The 22313-nt window shown below is 42.7% G+C and overlaps 1 protein-coding gene across 3 annotated transcripts in view; it reads left to right on the top strand.

The window, feature by feature from the left end:
- Positions 1 to 22313, top strand: part of SCARB1 (scavenger receptor class B member 1) — a 140515-nt gene that overhangs the window by 83086 nt on the left and 35116 nt on the right. For all 3 annotated transcript variants that reach the window (XM_089653710.1, XM_089653708.1, XM_089653709.1), the window contains exon 8: positions 14630 to 14748. In XM_089653710.1, coding sequence (XP_089509836.1) covers positions 14630 to 14748 — 119 coding nt within the window. The remainder of the gene's footprint in view (positions 1 to 14629; positions 14749 to 22313) is intronic.

Here is a 22313-nt window from a genome sequence, read left to right as displayed (position 1 = left end):
CTTCTTCTCCTCCTTCTTCTTCTTCTTCTTCTTCTCCTCCTTCTTCTTCTTCTTCTTCTTCTCCTCCTTCTTCTCCTCCTTCTTCTTCTTCTTCTTCTTCTTCTTCTTCTTCTCCTCCTTCTTCTTCTTCTTCTTCTTCTTCTTCTTCTTCTTCTTCTCCTTCTTCTTCTTCTCCTCCTCCTTCTTCTTCTCCTCCTCCTTCTTCTTCTTCTCCTCCTTCTTCTTCTTCTCCTCCTTCTTCTTCTTCTTCTCCTTCTCCTTCTTCTTCTCCTCCTCCAAATCGCCCGCATAACTTCCACACAGACCAAATATACAACAATTGGGACTATTTTTACCAAAGCAATGTAGCCGTATACATTTTGGCCAAAATTTATGAAGAAAAATTACTTATTTGCAACATTTTATAACAGAAACAGTGTGGTGTTTGTGTTTTTTTAATTTGCAGCGCAAAAAATAAAAAAACACACTGCTAATTAAATTCCACCAAAATAAAGCTCTATTTGTGTGAAAAAAGGACAATTTCAGTTGGGTACAGTGTTGCATGAGTAATTATCATTCAAAGTGTGAGCGCTGAAAGCTTAAAATTGGTCTGGGGAGCAAGGGGGTAAAAGTGCCATGTATTGAGGTGGTTAAGACAGGGAAACCATTGCAGATTTTAAAAAGTAGTTTCCCTTGTAATATGTTATGGTTGTTTAGTAAGTCGCATACTTGTGTTGCTTGTTGAGTATGCTTTTTATTTTAAAGTGACCATTGCTTATACTATTCTATCAATCAACTGCACTAAGACTGTCATAAGTTTTTCAGTTCTGCTTCTCAGGTCAGTTCTCTTGCAGAATTTTCATAGCTGCTATCTAGGGGACTGCTAAACTCACTTTTACAAGTGTTCAATGTGCAGATCCTGATTACATGAAGACCTCATGCACACAGGGTGTCAGCTTAGCTCCTCTGACTGCCTTTTTTCCTGGCAGGAGAAAAGCTGCTTAAAGCAGCGGTACAAGCTACATATTGCACACACGTTTATGCATATCTGCTCGTTGATGTGTTCTGTTGGCGTCTAGCATTTATGCTCGCTCTGTTTGTGGTGGTGTGTTTTTTTGGGGGGGGGGGGGGGGGGGGTTACGCCTCAAGCTTCTGTGTGTGTGTGTGTGTTTATAATTTTGTGTTTCATATTAGAGGCAGAAAAAGAAAAAAACTGTAGCACAGGCTCAATGTAGAAAGGGTAAAATCAGTAAATAATATAGCCATCTTCTCTGAATTAACAATTGTATACACACTCTCCACACAAAATAAGAAGTTTTGTACTTCTACTGCTTCAAACAATCTGACCATTTTTAAATACAAATATTTTCGAGATAGAAATCTTTGTGATATCATGACAATCTCAATGATAAATATTGAACTGTGTTCTGACATGCATAATTTGTTTTTATTTGGTAAATATTTTTGTTCATGGCCAGTACTTCACACCATCTTCAGATCCTTATAGTGTAAATAATCATATCCCCATCACTGTAAAAGTATAGGCCTAACATTAAGGTGAGCCGTCACTTTGTACAAAGTGGAAACTGCAGTGCAATGCTTCTAAATGTAAAATAATGCACCTAGGTAAAAAATCTCTTGAGAGAATACAACATTGGGGGTACAATAGTGGCCAGCACTATGGAGGAAAAGTATTTGCTCATTTTGCAATCATCTGAAATAAGTACTTCAAACAGTGTGACCAGGCAGTGGGGAAAGCAAAGAGGATTTTAGGATGCCTCACTAGCGGGATCACCAGCAGGAGGAAGGAGATCCTGATTCCCCTATATCAGGGGTAGGCAACTGTGGCCCTCCAGCTGTTGAACTACAAGTCCCATCATGCCATGCTTGTAACTGTCAGTTTTGCAATGCCTCATGGGACTTGTAGTTCTACAACAGCTGGAAGGCCACAGTTGCCCACCCCTGCCCTATATTGATCTTTAGTTAGACCTAATTTAGAATACGGTGTCCAGTTCTGGGGACCTCACTTACAATAAGATAGTGGTAAGATAGAACTTGTCCAGAAACTGGTAACAAAAATGGTAAAAGGTCTGGGAGATAAAACAAAACCTATCGGGAGCGACTTCAGGAATTTAGAGTTAGTAAACCCCACCAAGAAGAAAAAAAATGGTCCCCTGGGCTGTTTGTCATAATGTGCTATTATTATTATTATTATTATTCAGGATTTATATAGCACCAACAGTTTGCACAGCCCTTTACAATATAAGGGAGACAGTACAATTACAATACATTTCAGTACAGAAGGAATATGAGGGCCCTGCTCGTGGAGCTTACAATCTAAAGGAAAGGGGAAGGTGATAGCTGCAGGGGAAGATCTGGCAGAGGTGATTCAAGTACAGTTCTTAGGTGGAGGTGGGGTAGGCTTCCCTGAAGTGCGTTTTCAAAGATTGCCTAAAGGCAGACAGGGTAGGGGCTGACCCGACATGCTGTGGTACGGAGTTCCAGAGGATGGGAGAGGCTCTGGTGAAGTTCTGGAGGCGAGCGTGGGAGGAGGTGATGAGGGAACTAGAGAGGAGGATATCATGGGAGGAACGGAGTGGGCGATTTGGGCGGTATCTGTGGATGAGGATGGTGATGTAGCTAGGGGCAGTGTTGTGGATGGCTTTGTAAGCTGTGGTTAGTATTTTGAATTTTATACGTTGGGTTAGTGGAAGCCAGTGGAGGGATTGGCAGAAAGGGGTAGCAATCGCTGATCGGTAAGGTGTATGAGTCTAGCAGCAGCATTTATAATAGACTGAAGGGGGGGATAGCCTGTGTAACGGTAGACCAGTGAGGAGGGAGTTGCAGTAATCAAGGCGGGATATAACCAAGGCGTGGATAGGGTTTTTTTTTTTTGTTTTGTTTTGTTTTTTTTTTTGTGTCATTGGTCAGGAAGGGGCGGATTTTGGAAATATTCCAGAGGTTGAGGCAGCAGGATTTAGCCAGGAGAGGTCAGAGTCTAGGATTACGCCTACCACCCTGGCATGAGGGGAAGGACCAATGGTAGTGCTGTTGATCTTAATAGTAAAGTCATGAGTGGGGGATCGGGGAGGAGGAAATATTACAAGCTCAGTTTTTGAAAGATTGAGTTTAAGGTAGTCATGTGACATCCATGCTGATATGTCGCTTCGTAGATTTGTGATACTTGAGGAGGTGAGCTGGGGAGTGGAGAGATAGATCTGGGGGTCATCAGCATAGAGGTGGTATTGGAAGCCATAGGAGGTTATCAGTTGGCCCACGGAGGAGGTATAGAGAGAGAAAAGGAGGGGCCCAAGAACAGAACCTTGGGGTACCCCAACAGAAAGAGGAGGAGTTGTATGTGACACTGAAAGTGCGCTGAGAAAGGTAAGAGGAGAACCAGGAGAGAACAGAGTCACGGAGGCCGATGGAGTGGAATTTACTGAGGAGGAGCGGGTGGTCGACTGTGTCAAAGACAGCGGAAAGGTCAAGGAGTATGAGATTGGAGTAATGGCCGTTTGGTTTTAGCAGTTAATAGGTCATTAGTGAGTTTTAGTAGGGCACATTACTACCACATTATAACAGACTTTGCTAAAAATGAATCCCTCCTGCGAAACCGACGCTTCCATCTTCACCCAGTCTCCCTTCCATGTTCATGGGCTTTGGCCGTATGAAAGGCTGAACAGCGATGACATCACTCCCATGCATGCACGTGTGAGGCGCTGCCACAGCACAGAGCTCTGAAAGAATGGTACAAGTATGCGTTCCTTCAGAGTGCATGCGCCGGTGACGACACTGGCTGCTGCTAAAGCAAATGTCTCACACAGTGAAGCACACACCCCCTGCCCCCTAGTAACACTCCCATCACACAGTTAACCCTTTGATCGTCCCTCGTTAACCCCTACCTGCCCAGTGCCATTAGTACAGTGTCTGTGCTTTTTTTTTTTTTTTTTTCTGCACTAATCACTGTATTGATGTCACTAGGGATGTCAGTGATTGTCAGTTCCCCTCAGTGTGAGAATGCACTGATCGCCGCCATTATTTATTTATTTTTTTTGGAAAGACATGTTGCAGAATACATTTTAGCCTAAATTTGACAATTTTATTTTTTGAAAAATCTTTTTACTGGACACGTTTTAATGGCATAAAGTCTAATAAATATATATAATATTCACAAAAAAATGCACAGGTGATCAAATGTCACCAAAAAGCTCAATTCAAGGGAAAAAAGGACATGCATTTAATTTGGGTGCAGGGTTATATGACCGCCCAGTTGTCAGTTAAAGTAACACAAACCATTTTAACTGCTTCCTGACCACCCTATAGCAGAAATACTGCTACAGGGTGGCATGGGTGCGCAAAGTCACCTGTGTATGGTATGTATGATTCGCGCTCCTGTGGTTTTCACGCCCCTCCCAGATAGTGTCAGATTGCCCGACAGTACACCAGTAATCACATTTTAACCTCTTGATTGTCAGGAACACGTTCATACACCATAAACCTCCATTGCAAATATAGTGTCTGAACGGATCAATATCTTTGATCAGATCAGCACTATACCAGTGTTCACATTAGTATAGTGTCCCGAAAAACACCATGTTAGCGGGATCAGCCCCAGCACCTGCATTTAGCCCCCACGCTTAACCCCCCCCCCTTCTCCCCCAGAAAGTGCGGTGTCAGTAGGTCACTGTTGCTTGATACATTGCACACAAAACCGCAGTGTTCGCAGAATCAGGCCTGATCTCTGTTGCATATGAGTCATCAAAATGTACCGGCAAGTGCTAGAGTGCCAGTACTAGTGCCGCTCTAACTTTTGGTGAACTGGCGAGCACCAGCAGCCTAGTACATCTTGGTCTTTCACATACCAGCACTGCAGTATCACTTGGTGACGTGGCAAGTCCCATAAGTGCAGTATAAGATCGTGGCGAGCACAAGTCTTGTCCTGCAACCACCAATAATTCACACACAGGCCCATAGAGCTCCAAGTATCCTTCCGGATCTGCTTGCAAATCCGGATTGGCAGCCCACAAATTCTGCAGCACCCGTCCTTCCCCCATTTACTGCCCAACCTGGAATTCGGGTGGAAACCGCAAATGTAACTATTCCCCTTGATTATTTTTTTTAGAGCTGTTTTTCACAGAAGATCTGTATGCATTGATTGTGGATCAAAGCCTTTTATATGAACAACTATTTATCACCCCCAACCCAAATTCAAACCTTGCCAGACCATTCGCATGGAAACTCATTCTGGTTTACTAATTTAAAATTTTTTTTTTTTTTTTTGGGCCCAACCCTCTAAATGGGCATTACTAAAAAAAATGAATTGCGGTTATATTTTTTTCACAGACCCGATTCATCATATTCCCGTGTTCTCTGCTGTCATGGCCAGGCGTAGATATGAGTATAATGTGTTTTATGCATTTCAACAACTATACGCTCTGTCGTCCTCGGGCTGGCTCCACAAATTTCGGCCCCTTGTAAATTGCCTTAACCAAAAATTTACAGATGTCTGTACTCCCCAGAAAAAAATCTGCGTTGATGAGTACCTCAAAGTTTTCTGGCCCCCTTGCATTCAAACAATTTCTCCCCAGCAAGCGTGCCAGATATGGGGTCAAGATGTAGAAGATCTGTGAGGACAACATGCTATACATGGAATTGGTGCATGTGGCACTGTGTGACCTAATGTGTGCCTACCATTAGAAGTGGGTGGATGCAGGGCGGTATATTCTAATGGTGGGCATACCACACACTTTTTCTGGCAGATTTCTTCTTTTTTTCATTCAGCCCATAGGCAGCATACAATAAACCCCAAAAACTTAGCATATACCCAACAAGGACCAGCGACGTACTGGTACATCACTGGACTTTGGTTATACCAGGATAATGCCTACAGCTACAGGCATCATCCTGGTATAATTTTTTTCAGCTGGCGATTTGCTTTCATGTAAAAGCAATCCTAGTGGCTAATTAGCAGCAGGATTGCTTTTACAAGCAGCGGGTGGCTATACCCGCCTCACCCGCTGCCTTCCACGGCCTTTTCAGGCAGTCTTGTGCCATTGGGGAAACCTGAGAATGCAGCTGGCCATTGAGCTGATTGGAGACCGATATGGTGCCAATCATCTCTTTAGTCTAAGAAATCGGAAGCTACGAACATTTCATCACTTCAGTTTCGCAAGATATAAACGGCGCCATTTTTAAATTGGGAAAGCATCTGATCACACAGATCTTAGTGAGATTAGATAATGTAAGGATAGAGAAGATATCTAGAGTCTGATGGACCCCAGATTTCTCAAAAAAGAATGACAATGCCCATTTGAAGTTATAGGGGATATTTGCATTCCCTGTGATAGCATTAAGTGATCAAAAAAAATAAATAGGGATAGTGTAAAAATCAAAATAACTTAAAACAAAACAAGTACCCTCGCCTCCAATCCAATAAGCACCTTCAGGATTTTAAAAGGCTTTATTTCCTCATTACACTTCCTGACTACCTATCACAGTTTTTGAGGCCCTGAAATGCCAGGATAGCACCAAACCCCCCCCAATGACCCCTTTTTTGGAAAGTGGACACTTCAATTAATTTTATAAGAAGCATGGTGCAGGTCTCATTTTTTCTTTTTCTTTTTTATATTTCAAAATCTTTTGAGAAAAAATTAGATTTTCAAAATACTCACCATGTCTGTTGTTTTTTAAATTCCTTGGGGTTTCTACTTTACAAAAAGGGTCATTTGGGGGGGGGGGGGGGTGTTGGTGCTATCCTGGCATTTCAGGGCCTCTGAAACTGTGATAGATAATGAGGAAGTTGCCCGCCTTCAGGTTTTCAAAGTGGTCATTTGACTTTTGTATGCGGCTAGGCTCCCAAAAAGTCTCACATATGGTATCCCCATACACGGTAGAAGTAGCAGAATTTATTTTGGGGTGTAATTCCACATATACCCATGGCTTGTGTGAGAAATATATAATTTAAAAAAAACAAAACTGTTTTTGTAATTTTCCAGAAACTTGTGGAAAAAAATTTTTTTTCCATATATTCAATATGCCTCTCAGCAGATGGCATAGGGTGTCTACTTTCCAAAAAGGGGTCATTTGGGGGTGTTTGTATTGTTCTGGTATTTTAGCACCTCAAGAAATGTGATGGGCAGTCTGAAAGTAAAAGCTTTGTAAATTCCATTATCTATACCATAGTTTGTAGATGCTGTAAATTTCACACAAAGCAATCAATATACACTTATTGGGATTTTTTTTATCCAAAAACGTAGCAGAATACATTTTGGCCTAAATTTTATGATGAAATTTGAAGGTTTTTTTGGGATATTTTTTATGACCTAAATGAGAAAATATCGGGTTCTTTTAAATTTTTTTTAAAATCTTTCTTTATAGCGGCAAAAATAAAAAGCGCACTGGTAATCAAATACCACCGAAAGCTCTATTTGTGTGAAAAAGGGACATCAATTTCATTTTATGTAACGCATTGCATGACCGCTCAATTGTCAGTTAAACTAGTGAAGTGCTGTATAGCAAAAAAAAGGTGTGAATTGCAGTATCTATACCAGGGGTGGGCAACTGTGGCCTTCCAGCTGTTGTAATTGTCAGTTTTGCAATGCCTCATGGGACTTATAGTTCTACAAGCTTGACTCCCAAAGGCAGAGGCATGATGGGACTTGTAGTTATCCAACAGCTGGAGGGCCACAGTTGTCCACCCCTGATCTATACCATAGTTTGTAGACACTATAACTTTCACACAAAGCAATCAATATACATTTACTGGGATTTTATTTTACCAAAAACATGTAGCAGAATACATTTTGGCCTAAATTTATAACTAACATTTTGAGATATATACAGTGGGGCAATAAAGTATTTAGTCACCACCAATTGTACAAGTTCTCCCACTTACAAAGATGAGAGAGGCCTGTAATTGGCATCATAGGGAGACCTCAACTATGAGAGACAAAATGAGAAAACAAATCCAGACAATCACATTGGCTGATCTGGAAAGAATTTATTTGCAAATTATGGTGGAAAATAAGTATTTGGTGAATATGAAAAGTTCATGTCAATACTTTGTTATATATCCTTTGTTGGCAATGACAGAGGTCAGACGTTTCCTGGAAGTCTTCACAAGGTTGGCACACACTGTTGCTGGTATGTTGGCCCATCCTCCATGCAGATCTCCTCTAGAGCAGTGATGTTTTGGGGCTTTCGCTGGGCAACACGGACTTTCAACTCCCTCCAAAGGTTTTCTATGGGGTTGAGATCTGGAGACTGTCTAGGCCACTCCAGGACCTTGAAATGCTTCTTACGAAGCCACTCCTTTGTTACCCGGGGCGGTATGTTTGGGATCATTGTCATGTTGGAAGACCCAGCCACATTTCATCCTCAATGCCCTTGCTGATGGAAGGAGGTTTGCACTCAAAATCTCACGATACATGGCCCCATTCATTCTGTCCTGTACATGGATCAGTCGTCCTGGTCCCTTTGCGGAGAAACAGCCCCAAAGCATGATGTTGCCACCCCCATGCTTCACAGTAGGTATGGTGTTCTTTGGATGCAACTCGGCATTCTCTCTCCTCCAAACACGATGAGTTGTGTTTCTACCAAACAGTTCTATTTTGGTTTCATCTGACCATATGACATTCTCCCAATCCTCTTCTGGATCATCCAAATGCTCTCTAGCAAACCTCAGACGGGCCCGGACATGTACTGGCTTAAGCAGGGGGACACGTCTGACACTGCAGGATCTGAGTCCCTGGCGGCGTAGTGTGTTACTGATGGTAGCCTTTGTTACGCTGGTCCCAGCTCTCTGCAGGTCATTCACTAGGTCCCCCCGTGTGGTCCTGGGATTTTTGCTCACCGTTCTTGTGATCATTTTGACCCCACGGGGTGAGATCTTGCGTGGAGCCCCAGATCGAGGGAGATTATCAGTGGTCTTGTATGTCTTCCGTTTTCTAATTATTTCTCCCACAGTTGATTTGTTCACACCAAGCTGCTTGCCTATTGCAGATTCAGTCTTCCCAGCCTGGTGCAGGTCTACAATTTTGTTTCTGGTGTACTTCGACAGCTCTTTGGTCTTCACCATAGTGGAGCTTGGAGTGTGACTGTTTGAGGTTGTGGACAGGTGTCTTTTATACTGATAACAAGTTCAAACAGGTGCCATTGATTCAGGTAATGAGTGCAGGACAGAGGAGCCTCTTAAAGAAGAAGGTACAGGTCTGTGAGAGCCAGAAATCTTGCTTGTTTGTAGGTGACAAAATACTTATTTTCCACCATAATTTGCAAATAAATTCTTTCCAGATCAGCCAATGTGATTGTCTGGATTTGTTTTCTCATTTTGTCTCTCATAGTTGAGGTCTACCTATGATGCCAATTACAGGCCTCTCTCATCTTTGTAAGTGGGAGAACTTGCACAATTGGTGGCTGACTAAATACTTTTTTGCATACATATATATATATATATATATATATATATATATATATATATATATATATTATATAATATAATTTTTTTTTTTATATATATTTTTTTTTTTTTTTTATAGCCGAGACTAAAAAAAAATTTCCGTCAAAATTTTCAGGCTTTTTGTTCATAGCACGAACAATAAAAAGCGCCCAGATGATCAAATACCACCAAAAGAAAGCTTGCTTTTGTGTGAAAAAAAGGATGTAAATTTTGTTTAGGTACAGCATTACTTGATCGCGCAATTATCAGTAGAAATAGTACAGCACCAAATGGCAAAAAGAGACCTGGTCATTAAGGGGGGTAAATCCTCTGGATGGCAAGTGGTTAAGGAATGTTAGAATCGCTTACGCTTCATTATGGAGCACAGAATATCCACACCAAACTTGTTGACTGAAAATTTGTGTGTGGGATACTGCGGGAATATTTAATTTCTGAGAAAAGATGGCCATATAACGTGGGGAATACATCTTGTATTGTTAGAAATTTGATAAGAAAGTGCTTTTTATTAGGTCTAGGTATCATGCTACCCTGTTAAAGCTGCAAGTAAAATAATGCAGGCATTCCAAAAAGAAAATGTAGGTAAAAAAAATTTAAATATGCCTCCAAAACTGTCTTTCCTGCATCAGTTTTACATTTTGTAGATGGATATCCATACAGGTCAAAAAGGGACTTGTACATGGGAGAATTTCAGTTGGGAGCATTTTTCTTTTGTTCATGTTCCAAGTACTTGAGATCCTTTTTGGTGCATAATATGAGCATTAAGTGGATATGCAAACACTGAAACCAACATTTTGATGACAGCAACTAGAAATTTTTAAATGGGTGGTTTGCTGACCGTACATCAGTGTAGCATCTTGCAGTTCATCTCCTAATCTTAGAATGTTAGTCATGAGCTCAATTGGTTTTAACGTCTGAACACGGTCAGGAAAATATAGGCACTAGTTTGAGTTTGGTAAATGTTTATCTACAGCTATTTGTCAGTAAGTAGAAATATGTAAAAGTAACTTTAGGCCTTATGCACACAGATATTTAGAGGCTCAAATATGCTGAAAAATAAAATTCCCAGAGATTTTCCGTGCCTAGGGAGCTATAAAAGGCATTTAGTTAGCCATACAAATACATGGCTGTATTTACATAAATCCTGATTATCCTGTGCATTGCCATTAAGCCACACACCATGCACGTATTTTCATAAACCGAACACTAGCTTGAGTATGCACAGGATTATTGGCATCTACACGAGTGTGGCTGCGTGCAGCCATTCACTTGTATGGCCAGCTGTATGCACCATTTGTACCTTCCTGTATAGTTGAAAATGACCATTTTAGGCTAGGTTCACACTTGTGTGGGTTGGGAACACTTTCAAAGTCATTTTTCTTGTCCCGCAGGCAAAGCACGCTGCTATTTAGTAGACTTGCACATATTCCTTAATGGCTCTCCCACGTGTAGACAAACGCAGTGCATTATTATTATACAGGAATTATATAGCGCCAACAGTTTGCTCAGTGCTTTACAATATAATGGGAGACAATACAGTTCAGTACAAGAGGGTTAGGAGGGCCCTGCTCCTTGGAGCTTACAATCCTAAGAGATTTTTGTTTGTGCCACAATATGCCTTGATCAGGATGCAGGAAGATGCCTCCCTCTTCTGCTGCTCTGCTCATTCCCTTGATCAAGCTCCCACTCTGCATTTGTAGAATTTTGAGCTCTGCTGGTGTAGTTATACAGGGCTGATACTGGTGGAGCCGACACACTAAAAGCTTGATCCACGCCTTTTCTCTACCAGGTTGCCATGGCACCCCTAAAGACCTCAAGCAGCACCCCAGTTGAGAGAGGTGGGCTAGATTACAAACCGTGTGGATACATTTGGTCCGGCTGGGTAAAGTCTCTAAATCTTTTTACATAGACAGCCATTTTTCTAAGATTTGAGGAAGGGGCGGGTGTGACATTTGTGGTATAAGGGTAACTGATAAACGTAGGATTATTAAATAAGGCTGGTCAGAGAAATGTGAGGTGTGGGAAATGTGCTGTAGCCCATGGCAACCATTCCTCTTTTAGGTTATTTGAATCTGGTTGTTAAAACTTATTTGTAAACCACTTCTTTACAGTAGAACACTAAATGAGGGCTTGAACATTGCTCAAATTTCTTATTAATGATTTTATTTTCTTACACACAACCAAAATGTTTTTTGCATAAACAAAAGGAAATGGTCATCTTGTTTTTTGCATAAACAAAAGGAATCTGGCTCCCCTTCTTCCTCTCCTCTGAGCTACCGACCATCATCCTCGGGGACTTCAACATCCCCATCAACGACAACACCCCGGCTACTTCCCAATTCCTCCACCTAACCTCCTCCTTCGCGCTCACACAGCACACTCAATCCTCCACCCACTTCGGAGGGAACACCCTGGACCTTGTCTTCTCCCACCTCTGTACCCTCAACCAGTTCTCGAACACCCCCTTCCCTCTCTCCGACCACCACCTCCTCACCTTCTCCATCTTCCCTTCCCCCAACTCCCCCCCTCAAAAACGCCAAACCATCACCAGCCGCAACCTCCGCAACCTGAACCCGGCCCCCCTCCACTCTGCCGCCGACTGCCTACACGACAGCATCCTCCCACTGTCATGTCCTGACTTAGCCACCACCTTGTACAATGACTCACTGTCAGCTGCCCTAGACTCTCTGGCACACCCTAACCACACGCATCATCAAACCCAGACCGCTTCAACCCTGGCAGACCGACAGCACTAAACGCCTCAAACGTCGCAGTCGCGCACTGGAGAGACTGTGGCGCAAAACCAGGTCCCCTCATACTTTCTCCCTCTACAAATCTGCATTTCTTATCTACACCTCCTCCCTCCACGCCGCCAAGCAGGCCTACTTTGTTAACCTAATAAACACCTTCTCCTCCTGCCCCCGCCGACTCTTCTCCACCTTCAACTCCCTGCTCTCCCCCCCCCCCCCCTCCTCCACTCAGTACCTCTCTCACCGCCCACGAGATTGCCACCCATTTCCACAACAAGATTGACGCTATCCGTAAGGACATCGTCAACTTGCAATCTACCTCCCCACCTAGCCTCCTCGCCCCCGTCACCCCTTCATCTCCCCCCTCCTCTGCCCTCACAACTGCACTGTCCCCCTCCTCTCCCAATGCCCCGCCCACCATAACCCCCCCCCCCGCACTGCACTCCCTCAGCCCTGTCACTACTGAGGAAGTCGCCAAAGTCCTCTCAAAAGCCCGCCTCACTACCTGCCCCCTGGACCCTATCCCCTCTCAACTCCTCCGGTCACCCCCCTCTTCCCTCATCCGCTCCCTCACCCACATCTTCAATCTCTCCCTCTCTACTGGCGTATTCCCCTCCCCCCTAAAGCACTCGCATATCACCCCCATCCTCAAAAAGCCCTCCCTGGATCCCGCGGACCCCAACAACCTCAGACCCATCTCCCTGCTGCCACTCACCTCCAAGCTCCTTGAACGCATAGTCTACGATCGCCTAAGCGCCCACCTTACAGACAATAACCTCCTTGACCCTCTACAGTCCGGCTTCCGTCCCCTACACTCCACTGAAACTGCCCTCCTCAAAATCACTAACGACCTACTCAACGCCAAAGCCAAGGGCGACTACTCTGTCCTCCTTCTCCTGGACCTCTCTGCGGCCTTCGACACAGTTGACCACCCCCTCCTCCTTAATAAACTACTCTCCCTTGGCATCGGAGATACTGCTCTCTCTTGGTTCTCATCCTACCTATCCCGACGCTCCTTCAGTGTCACCTACAATGGTGCCACCTCCCCCTCCCTCCCCCTCTCTGTTGGGGTCCCCCAAGGCTCTGTCCTTGGACCCCTTCTCTTCTCCATCTACACCTCCTCCCTGGGCAAACTCATACAATCTCACGGCTTCAACTATCACCTCTATGCTGACGACACCCAAATCTACCTCTCCACCCCTCACCTCACCCCCACTATCTCCGCCCGCATCACTCACCTCCTAAATGACATCTCAGACTGGATGTCGCTACATTTCCTCAAGCTCAACCTCTCCAAAACCGAGCTCCTCATCTTTCCCCCTGCCAACACCCCCCCCCCCCCCATCCTATCCATCATCGCCAACAACTCCACTATCACTCCCGCCCCCCAAGCCAAAGTCCTTGGCGTCATTCTTGACGCGAACCTCTCCCTCCAACCGCATGTCAAATCACTCACAAACACATGCAGGCTCCATCTTCGCAACATTGCCAAGATACGCTCCTTCCTCACCCCAGACACCACCAAACTTCTAGTACACTCCCTCATCTCACGCCTTGACTACTGCAACTCCCTCCTCACTGGCCTTCCCAAGTGCAGGATCTCCCCGCTCCAGACCATCCTGAACTCAGCTGCCAGACTCATCCACCTCACCACCCGCTCCACCTCTGCCACCCCCCTCTGTCTCTCCCTCCACTGGCTCCCGATTGCCCAATGCATCAAATTTAAACTCCTAACCCTGACCTACAAAGCCGTTCACAACACTGCCCCTGACTACCTCACCAACCTGATCACCAAGTACCACCCTACCCGTACACTTCGCTCCTCACAGGACCTCCTTCTATCCTGCTCCCTGGTCTCCTCCTCCCATGCACGACTGCAGGACTTCTCCAGGTCCTCCCCCATCCTCTGGAACTCACTGCCCCAATCCATCAGACTGTCGCCTTCCCTATTCACATTCAGGCGCTCCCTCAAAACCCATCTCTTCAGGGAAGCCTACCCCTCCCTCACCTAACGGCCATCCTCCCTCATTCCTCCCACCACTTCATCCCCCTCAGCCACTTCCTACTGTACCTTTACCCCCTCCCTCCTAGATTGTAAGCTTGTAAGAGTAGGGCCCTCTTACCCCTCGTACGTTGTTTGTTGTTGTACTGTGCCATGTATTGTCCCCCCTATTGTACAGCGCTGAGCAAACCCTTTGGCGCTATGTAAACTCGTAGTAATAATAATAATAATAATAATCTTCCCTTTTTTGTATGCGATTGGTTTTCAACCAAGACAAAAGCTAAATTCATGGACATTAAGGACCTCCATGCACCATATGGGAATATGCAGATCTTTGAACTGCCAGCAAGATCCATTTTTGTGTATGGTCAGCTGTGCAAATATGCTTTAATCCTGGTTAAATTATTTGGAATTTAACAAATGTAAACTTTTTGGTTTCACCAGGTGCTCCCTTGTTTCTATCCTTTCCTCATTTCTACAATGCGGATCCTGGATTTGTGGATGCTGTGGATGGACTACACCCAAGTGAAGAGCTGCATTCCTTATTCCTAGATCTGCATCCAGTAGGTTTATTTCATATATTTTTTTATTTTGTCTTTCCTTTTGTTCTTTAAAACGCAACTTAACTGAGATGCCACCTTCTGATCTTTCTGGAAACACAGACTGGGGAATTTAATAAAGCATTAGCCCTGCCCTGTGGCTAGTTTCACTAGCTTTAGTGAAAAGTACAAAGCATTATCTCCAGTTTGTAGGTAATTAGGAAACCTCTAATGTGGTGTCTAGGCCTGTCTTTGTACTTTGTGTAGCAACTTGGCATGAATTTGGGGCAAACACCAAAATTTGTCTTTACAACACTTTAGAAATATGACAAATGCCACACTCTTTATGAACTGCATAGAGAATCTAGCTGTCCTTATGATCCAGTAGCCTTAGGACTTTGTATTCTTGTTCTTGGGCAGGGACTAAAATTGACTTCTGACTTCATTGGCTGTGTGCCTATTCTTGGTCAGCAACTTGTAAAATTGATGGGAGGATCAGCCAGGCAACTTTTTTTTTTTTTTTTTAAATTTACAGGTGGTCAGCAATACCACCCACTTAATTCTGTCATGCTGATCAAATGGTTTTAGTATATTAAGCCACTGACCAAAGGCCAATGGCAGCTTCCATACAACTTTAGTATCATTATTATTATTACACAGGATTTATATAGCGCCAACAGTTTGCTCAGCGCTTTACAATATAACGGGAGACAATACAGCAACAATACAGTTCAATACAAGAGGGTAGGCGCTTACAATCTAGGAGTACACCTTCCCTTTAAAAGTCCGCGTATAAAACTCACTAGTATTATAGCTTAAAGACTGCATATTGAGACCCCTGCATTTTTCTGCTTTTGCAGTTCTAATTGTTTCCCTTTTTTTATTTTTTTTTGGCCAAGGCCCTGTTCACATGTAGCTATTTTGGGATTGCGGGCGCAGAATTACTGCGGTTCTACCCACAATTTCAGATATCACTGCAATGCTGGCAAAATGCTTTTTTGTTTTTCATTTTTAATGGCACCTGAACTGTGATGTTTAGTTTTTTTTTTTTTGTTTTTTTTAATGTGGCAGTCAAGGCAAACCACATCACATTTTTAAACGCTATTAAAATGTGTTTTTCCAGCATTGCAGTGCGAATTGGCCTGCAATCCCAAATCACTAGTTATGAACGGGGCCTAATGGTTGATTAAAGTGAATAAAGTGAAATTGTCAAATATATGTAAGCATGATGGCAGATAAACTTCTAGTGGTGGTTGGCAGAGCCATAAAGTCTGGGAAAGTCAAGCCCACCAAGCAAAATGAAAGCAAATCTGAGAGTCACAAAAAGATTTTCAGGCTAACAAACATTTCCCAGTATGTTGTATTGTCTGCTCTGAAGCAGGAATATATATATATATATATATATATATATATATATATATATATATATATATATATATATATATATATAATTTTTTTATTTATTTTTTTTTTTAAATGGGGCACCAGAACATAGTATAGTAGGGGCCAGCAGATTGAACTGTAGCACACAGCTGAAGATCCTTTAGTGGCTGTAGCTCTTCAACTGACTGGAGATCAGAGGAACTGCATTCAGGAGAGGCATGTATTCCTCCTTTAATTGCAGGGTGATTAAAAATAAAAATTCAGGACATTGCAGGGTTGCTTTTAAAGGAAACAAATATGGAGAGGCTTTGAGGTAGCCGTTGCTTGTTCTGAAAGTGCTGTTGGTTTATCTGTCATGCAGATCTAGTGGCTTTATTTATCTGGAGCAAATGGGCAGATTGGGATAGCCAGGCAGCTAGCATTTTAAAGAGGGTTAGCAATAGCAGCCCTTGTATTAAATTGCACTTGGCTTTCTTCTGGGGATCAGAGTGTTGATACGTGAGTTTTTTTAGTTACTACTGCAAGCAAAAGAGAAATTTTTTTTTTTTTTGCTTGTGATTGAGTATTCTTTGCAAAGAATATTTTTCACCATATTCCCTAAAGTAAATGAAAACTCCCTTGTAAAGTGAACAACCTGTTTGCCTTTAGGGAATCCCTTGGCCTGCGTTCCCTATTAGCCAGCTTCAATTCTTCTCTCCTGTGCTGGTGCAGAGCAGCTTCTGCACAGGAAATAAGGATGGATGTTGAATTGTGAGGATCCAGGCTGCTGTGTCACTACGTGTTCAACCCCCCCACTCCCCCCTTTCTAGTTGTAGTTTGTGTATTTTCCTTTTTCTTTTCCCTGGAGGCTACACAATCCTACTTTTAAGCCTATCCATTCATATTATGAGATCTGCCAATTTGTGACACGTAGGGTGAATTAAAACCTGATTATTGTATGCCTGGATTGTCAAGTAAAATTCTTTTGAATCCATGTAGACTGACTAATTTTCTGTTCTGTTCGATAACTTAATGATTTATATGGTAGCCTAGTAAGTGTAACCAAGTGTCTTCTCTCCCTGGTTAGGAGAGTAGCTGGCATTACTTTGTTACCATGTGGTGGGTAGTCTCCAGGCACATTTTTCAGCTGTTCATTTGAGTTGTGTATTTTATATACAGTAGATGCATTATATTGTATGTAGTAAAGCACTGAGAAGTGCAGTCTGTTGGTGAAGGGGATTCCGTTGCTAGAAAATAGGATTCATTCAGAACATCTGGAAACACTCTCTGGGAACGCAGTGGCACAAGAGATGTTTTTTTCTAGGTGGGGCGAATCCCATGGGACAACGGAAAGTCTTTCTGTGGCTTAATAAAAGCAGCAATTCTTCTGTTTCTGAATGGAGAACGTGGTATGAAAAAAATGTTTAGAAAGGGGCATGCTCAAGGCAGTTACAGAACAGTGTAGGAGGCAGGGGGATGCCTACACTTTAATGGAACTATTCTGGTTTTGTTTTTGCTGTCGAACATGAATAAAGTATTTTGCTGTGGAGGCACTAGAGATCCGTACAAATGTTTTTTTGACTGTCACTGAGCAGTAGGCTACTTCCAGTAACCTATATTATACAGAACTGATGGAACAATGAGGCAAGGTGAAAAACTAGCAATGACTAGAATTAGCTTGTAGCCCAACTCCATGCACTGTAAAGGTTCCAATACACATTACAATCTGGCCATAAAATGTTCGTCATAATTTTAGTAAATCTAAAGTTGTACAGAGATTAACTATAAAATTGGAGAATCTGGTGCAGCTGTCCATAGTGAGGAATCTGCTTCTAAATTCAGCTTTTTCAATGACGTTTTGACAGCAACACCTAGTAGCTGGTTACTAGGCGGAGCTGCGCCATATTCTGTGTGCTCCAATTTTAGTAAATCTTCCCCACCCCAATGTAGTGAGGACATACCTAAATTATCCAGTCACTCACGAAGTCCATAGCATTGCGGGGTGGTGATGTTGGTTGGTGGTTTTGATTGTGGTGGTGCTGGTCGGTGGTATTGGTGGTTGTTTCTAAAGTTTGGTGTGTGTGTGTTCGTTTCTAATTAGCAGGTAGGAATTGGTAATAAACACCTGGTAACCTTTAACATGACATGCAGTATTTATTTTAAATACCTGGGTAATAAACCTGCGATCATTCTCATACATGGATGGAGATACAGTTTAATGTTTGCATTAGGGTTATGGAGTAATTGTGTGCTGGAGAACTACTGTCATTCTAGAAAAATGGCAATAATACCCATCATAATTAGAACTCTAAATTCTAAGCCCTTCTACCACCACAGCAAGCAAGTGCTGGAAGAGGTCGTTTATGATTTTAACCACTTGCCTACAGGGCACTTCTACCCCCTTCCTGCCCAGGCCAATTTCCAGCTCTCAGCACTGTCACACTTTGACAATTGCGCGGTCATGCAACACTGTACCCATATGAAATTTTTATAATTTTTTTGTGACAGAGCTTTATTTTGGTGGTTTTTAATCACCTCTGGGTTTTTTTGTTTTTCTTAAACCAAAAACTGCTGAAAATTTTGAAGGAAAAAAAAAGTTTTTTCTTAGTTTTTGTTGTAAAATTTTGTAAAGTGATTTTTCTCCTGCAGTGATGGGCACTGATAGGCGGCACTGGTAGGTGGCACTGATGGGCATTGACAGCCATCTCTGGTGGGCACTGACTGGCGGCACTGAAAGGCAGCTCAGATTGGCACTGATATGTGGCACTAATGGGCACTGGCACGTGGCACTGTTCAGCACTGACAACTGGCACTGATGGACACTGACAGGTGGCACTTCTGGGGCGACACTGATCATCAGGGTACACTGATTATCAGTGCCCTGATGATCCGTGTACATGTCCCCTCAGCGGAATGCCGATTACCGGCTCTCCTCTCCTCTCGAGCTGTCAGCGTGACAGCTCGTGAGGAGAGAAATGCCGATAACCGGCATTTCCCTGTTTACATGTGATCAGCTGTGATTGGACACAGCTGATCACATGACCGAGTCGACATCTTTGGCTCTTTCCGTAGATCGGTGATCCGCTGTGTCCGAGGGACACAGCGCACCGCTGATCGCCGCGCTGTGCACTCCCTGAGCTGCGCATGCGTGGTGAGAATGGGAGGACGTCATATGACGTCCCCCAGAACGAGAGAACCACCTTGTGCCCGTCATTAGACTGTATGGCGGGTGGGAGGTGGTTAAACACTGGTCCTGAGGTCTGGGATGCTGAAAAACTGAACTACTGAGGACAGATTGGATAACTGGAAAGTTTTAAAATGTTAGAGTTCCCTTTGTCTGAGAACGTATTTACACAGCACTGTTCCTAGTAATGTACTGACTATGTGGACAACTCTACTTCTACCTGTCCTTGACTTGGACATTATTTTAAGATTAATGATAGCAAGGAGGGCCCATCAAATGTTTGCTGTAGGCATCTATAATCTAGTTGTATTTATGCCCCTGCACAATTTTCTATAAAGATTTTATGTGAGAGAGGTGCCAGATATCTGATGGAATCAAGAGAAGTGCAAATTAACATTTTATATATGAAACCAAAAACAATTAAAGATTGGTGCTACTCCTAAGATACGTGATATCAGTGATCTACTAACTGACATAAAATGCCAAAAAATCTATAAAAAGTGATCAATGCGTATCTGATTCAGATTCATAAACCTGTCCATAATCATAGTGTCCACAAAGAACCTGTGCACCCTGTTCACCAAAACCAATGGCGAATGTTCATTCTAATGACCAAATCCAGTGATCCACCAGGTGGGATTAGGTTGGCAACTTAGCAGATACAACAGAACAGGTAACATCACGATCCTCTCATGAACAATCTCTCCATAGATGGGAAATGACACACCATATAAGCTTTTTCTTTGGGTGTGTATTTGATTAAGAAGGAAATCTCATTAAAACTGCTTGCACTCGCATTCAATTGTGCCTGACTTTCACTAGCATAAAGCATAGGGTAGGATCAAACACCGTCCTTGAGTCGGCGTGCATTCCACGGACCAGCACTAGCTCACCGGAAGCTCTTGGTGATGCGGTTCTGCAAAATGCAAGGACTGCGTGTTGATGCATGGTGTTTGATCCTACCTTATGCTTTGTGCTAGTGTTGGTCAGGCACAACTGAATGTGTGCATGCAATCAGTTTTATTATTTTTACTGTTAAATCAAACGTGCATGTGGTGTTTTTTTTTTTTTTTTTTTTGTTTGTGGTTTTTTTTTTTTTTTTTTTTTTTTTTTTTTTTCATTATCAACAGTCACACTTTTTTTCATGCTTTGCATTTATTCTCCGTAGGCCACATAATGTACATTGATGGGCAACAGATTAACACATCACACAGTTGTGATCTTGCACCATTTAAAGCAATAGCGAACAACCTATGAAGATGCTTTTAAAATGTGTGCATTTTGGTGGACTTTATTTTTAGGCCTTTAGAATCGCTTTACACCAGCGTTCTTTATTGAATGCAGTGGGTAATGTTTGATACTGTATCTTTTGTGTAGTGTTAATTTCATAGTCTGCCTACAGGAATATGAAATAGAATTTATCCTTTTCAGGACACCAGATGTTAACTTTTTATATATAAATAGATCATATTCTAATAAAGCGTACGTTGGACTTGTCCCATTTTTGCTTATCACAGTTAGTACCAAAGTTTAATGTCGTAACACTGGCCATAAAATAAATGAGCAAATAAAAACAGAAGGTAATCTTTAACTTAGGAAGATGGTCCTTGTTTGCAGGTTTATCTCCAAGTACTAATTGAGCCTAATGAATTTATGACTTTAATAGCCTCTTATCTAAATACATATTTTTGTAGCAAGGTGAAATGTTTGCACTATGGAATTTTAAAAACACACGCAACAGTCTGTGCAAGAACAGATAGCCTAATAATTTCTCCAGTTATAAACCGATTCGCTTCTATTGATTGTAAGGTGCAACTCCCCAGCCTAGCTGTATAGACTGTATTGTATATTATGCTCCAAAAACGATTGTTGACGCATTAAGCAGCCCTGACAGTTCTGTGTTTTTTCAGCTACTAAATTGCACAGCAGTCATAGGGTATTGCTTGTGCTTGCTAAAAAAAAAAAAAAAAAAAAAATCTGTGATATTGCATATAAACAGGTCAGTGGAGTATTTAAATCCTTATTGCTGTACCTAGCTGATAAAAAAAAAGAGTAACAGAATTGGACACACTACCTAGGTCAGTCAAGGACCTTTTGTATGCAAAGCACCTCTCTAGTTCCTCTCTAGGTGACATTCTAGTATAGAGTCTTCCCTTCCTCCAGAAATTGTTCAAAGCCCAATTTTTAAATCTGGCAAAACTTGACATTTAAATAGTAGTGACCAAAATGTTTGAAGGGGAAGTAGGCAGGGCACCTAATGGCAAATCTAATCTGTACTGCACCGATAAACATTGTTACCAACATACCCTCAAACTGGGGAATGCACTGTAGTTCATTTTCATGACTTTCTTGGCTGTGGTGTAAAGTATGGAGTTCTGTATCACTGAATGTTAGGTCAAAATGTCCCTTATTAATAACCTTGCTTATCAACCTGGATTACCCAGATTGACTGACTGTAAAATTACGAAATCTCTAGTCATGCCCACAGAGCAGGTCTTCCTAAGAGGAGGCAAATGCACTTTACTACTTGTGTATATAATTGAGGTGGTTGTGAGTTACCGGAGTCCTCTCCAATCCAGTGTTGTGCCCATCTGCAGCATTGCTGCTCTATTCCTGATCTATGGATGCAGTGCTGTGCCCATCTGCAGCATCGCTGCTCTATTCCTGGTCTATGGATGCACACAGCCCAGCTCAGATCACCTGCATGGGTACCCCCTCAGCACACTGCTTGCTAACAGGACAGCTGCAGGGAAGAAGGCGCAGACTGTGCTGGCAGGGGGTGCCAGAAGAGGTGATAAGAGCCACTCTGTGCCATACTATTGTGCATAGCAGGTAAGTATAGCCTGTGTGGCTTTTTTTTTCCCTTTTTTTTTTTTTTGGTGGGGGGGGGGGGGGGGGGGGGTTGTTTTCTTAAGTCTAGCCTTTACAGCTACTTTAAAGCTATAGTCTACATCAATTAGAGAATAAACTGCAGTGGACCCAAATGATGTGCATCAGATCTTTGCAAAACTGAGAAATAACATCCCATTACAAATACTGTATA

The sequence above is a fragment of the Staurois parvus genome, unplaced genomic scaffold, assembly GCF_062004578.1.
Source record: "Staurois parvus isolate SC_StPar_1 unplaced genomic scaffold, SC_StPar_1.0 ptg000719l, whole genome shotgun sequence".
NCBI lineage: Eukaryota > Metazoa > Chordata > Amphibia > Anura > Ranidae > Staurois > Staurois parvus.
Note: the sequence above shows the minus strand (reverse complement) of the source record. Positions and strands in the feature narration are given on the sequence as shown.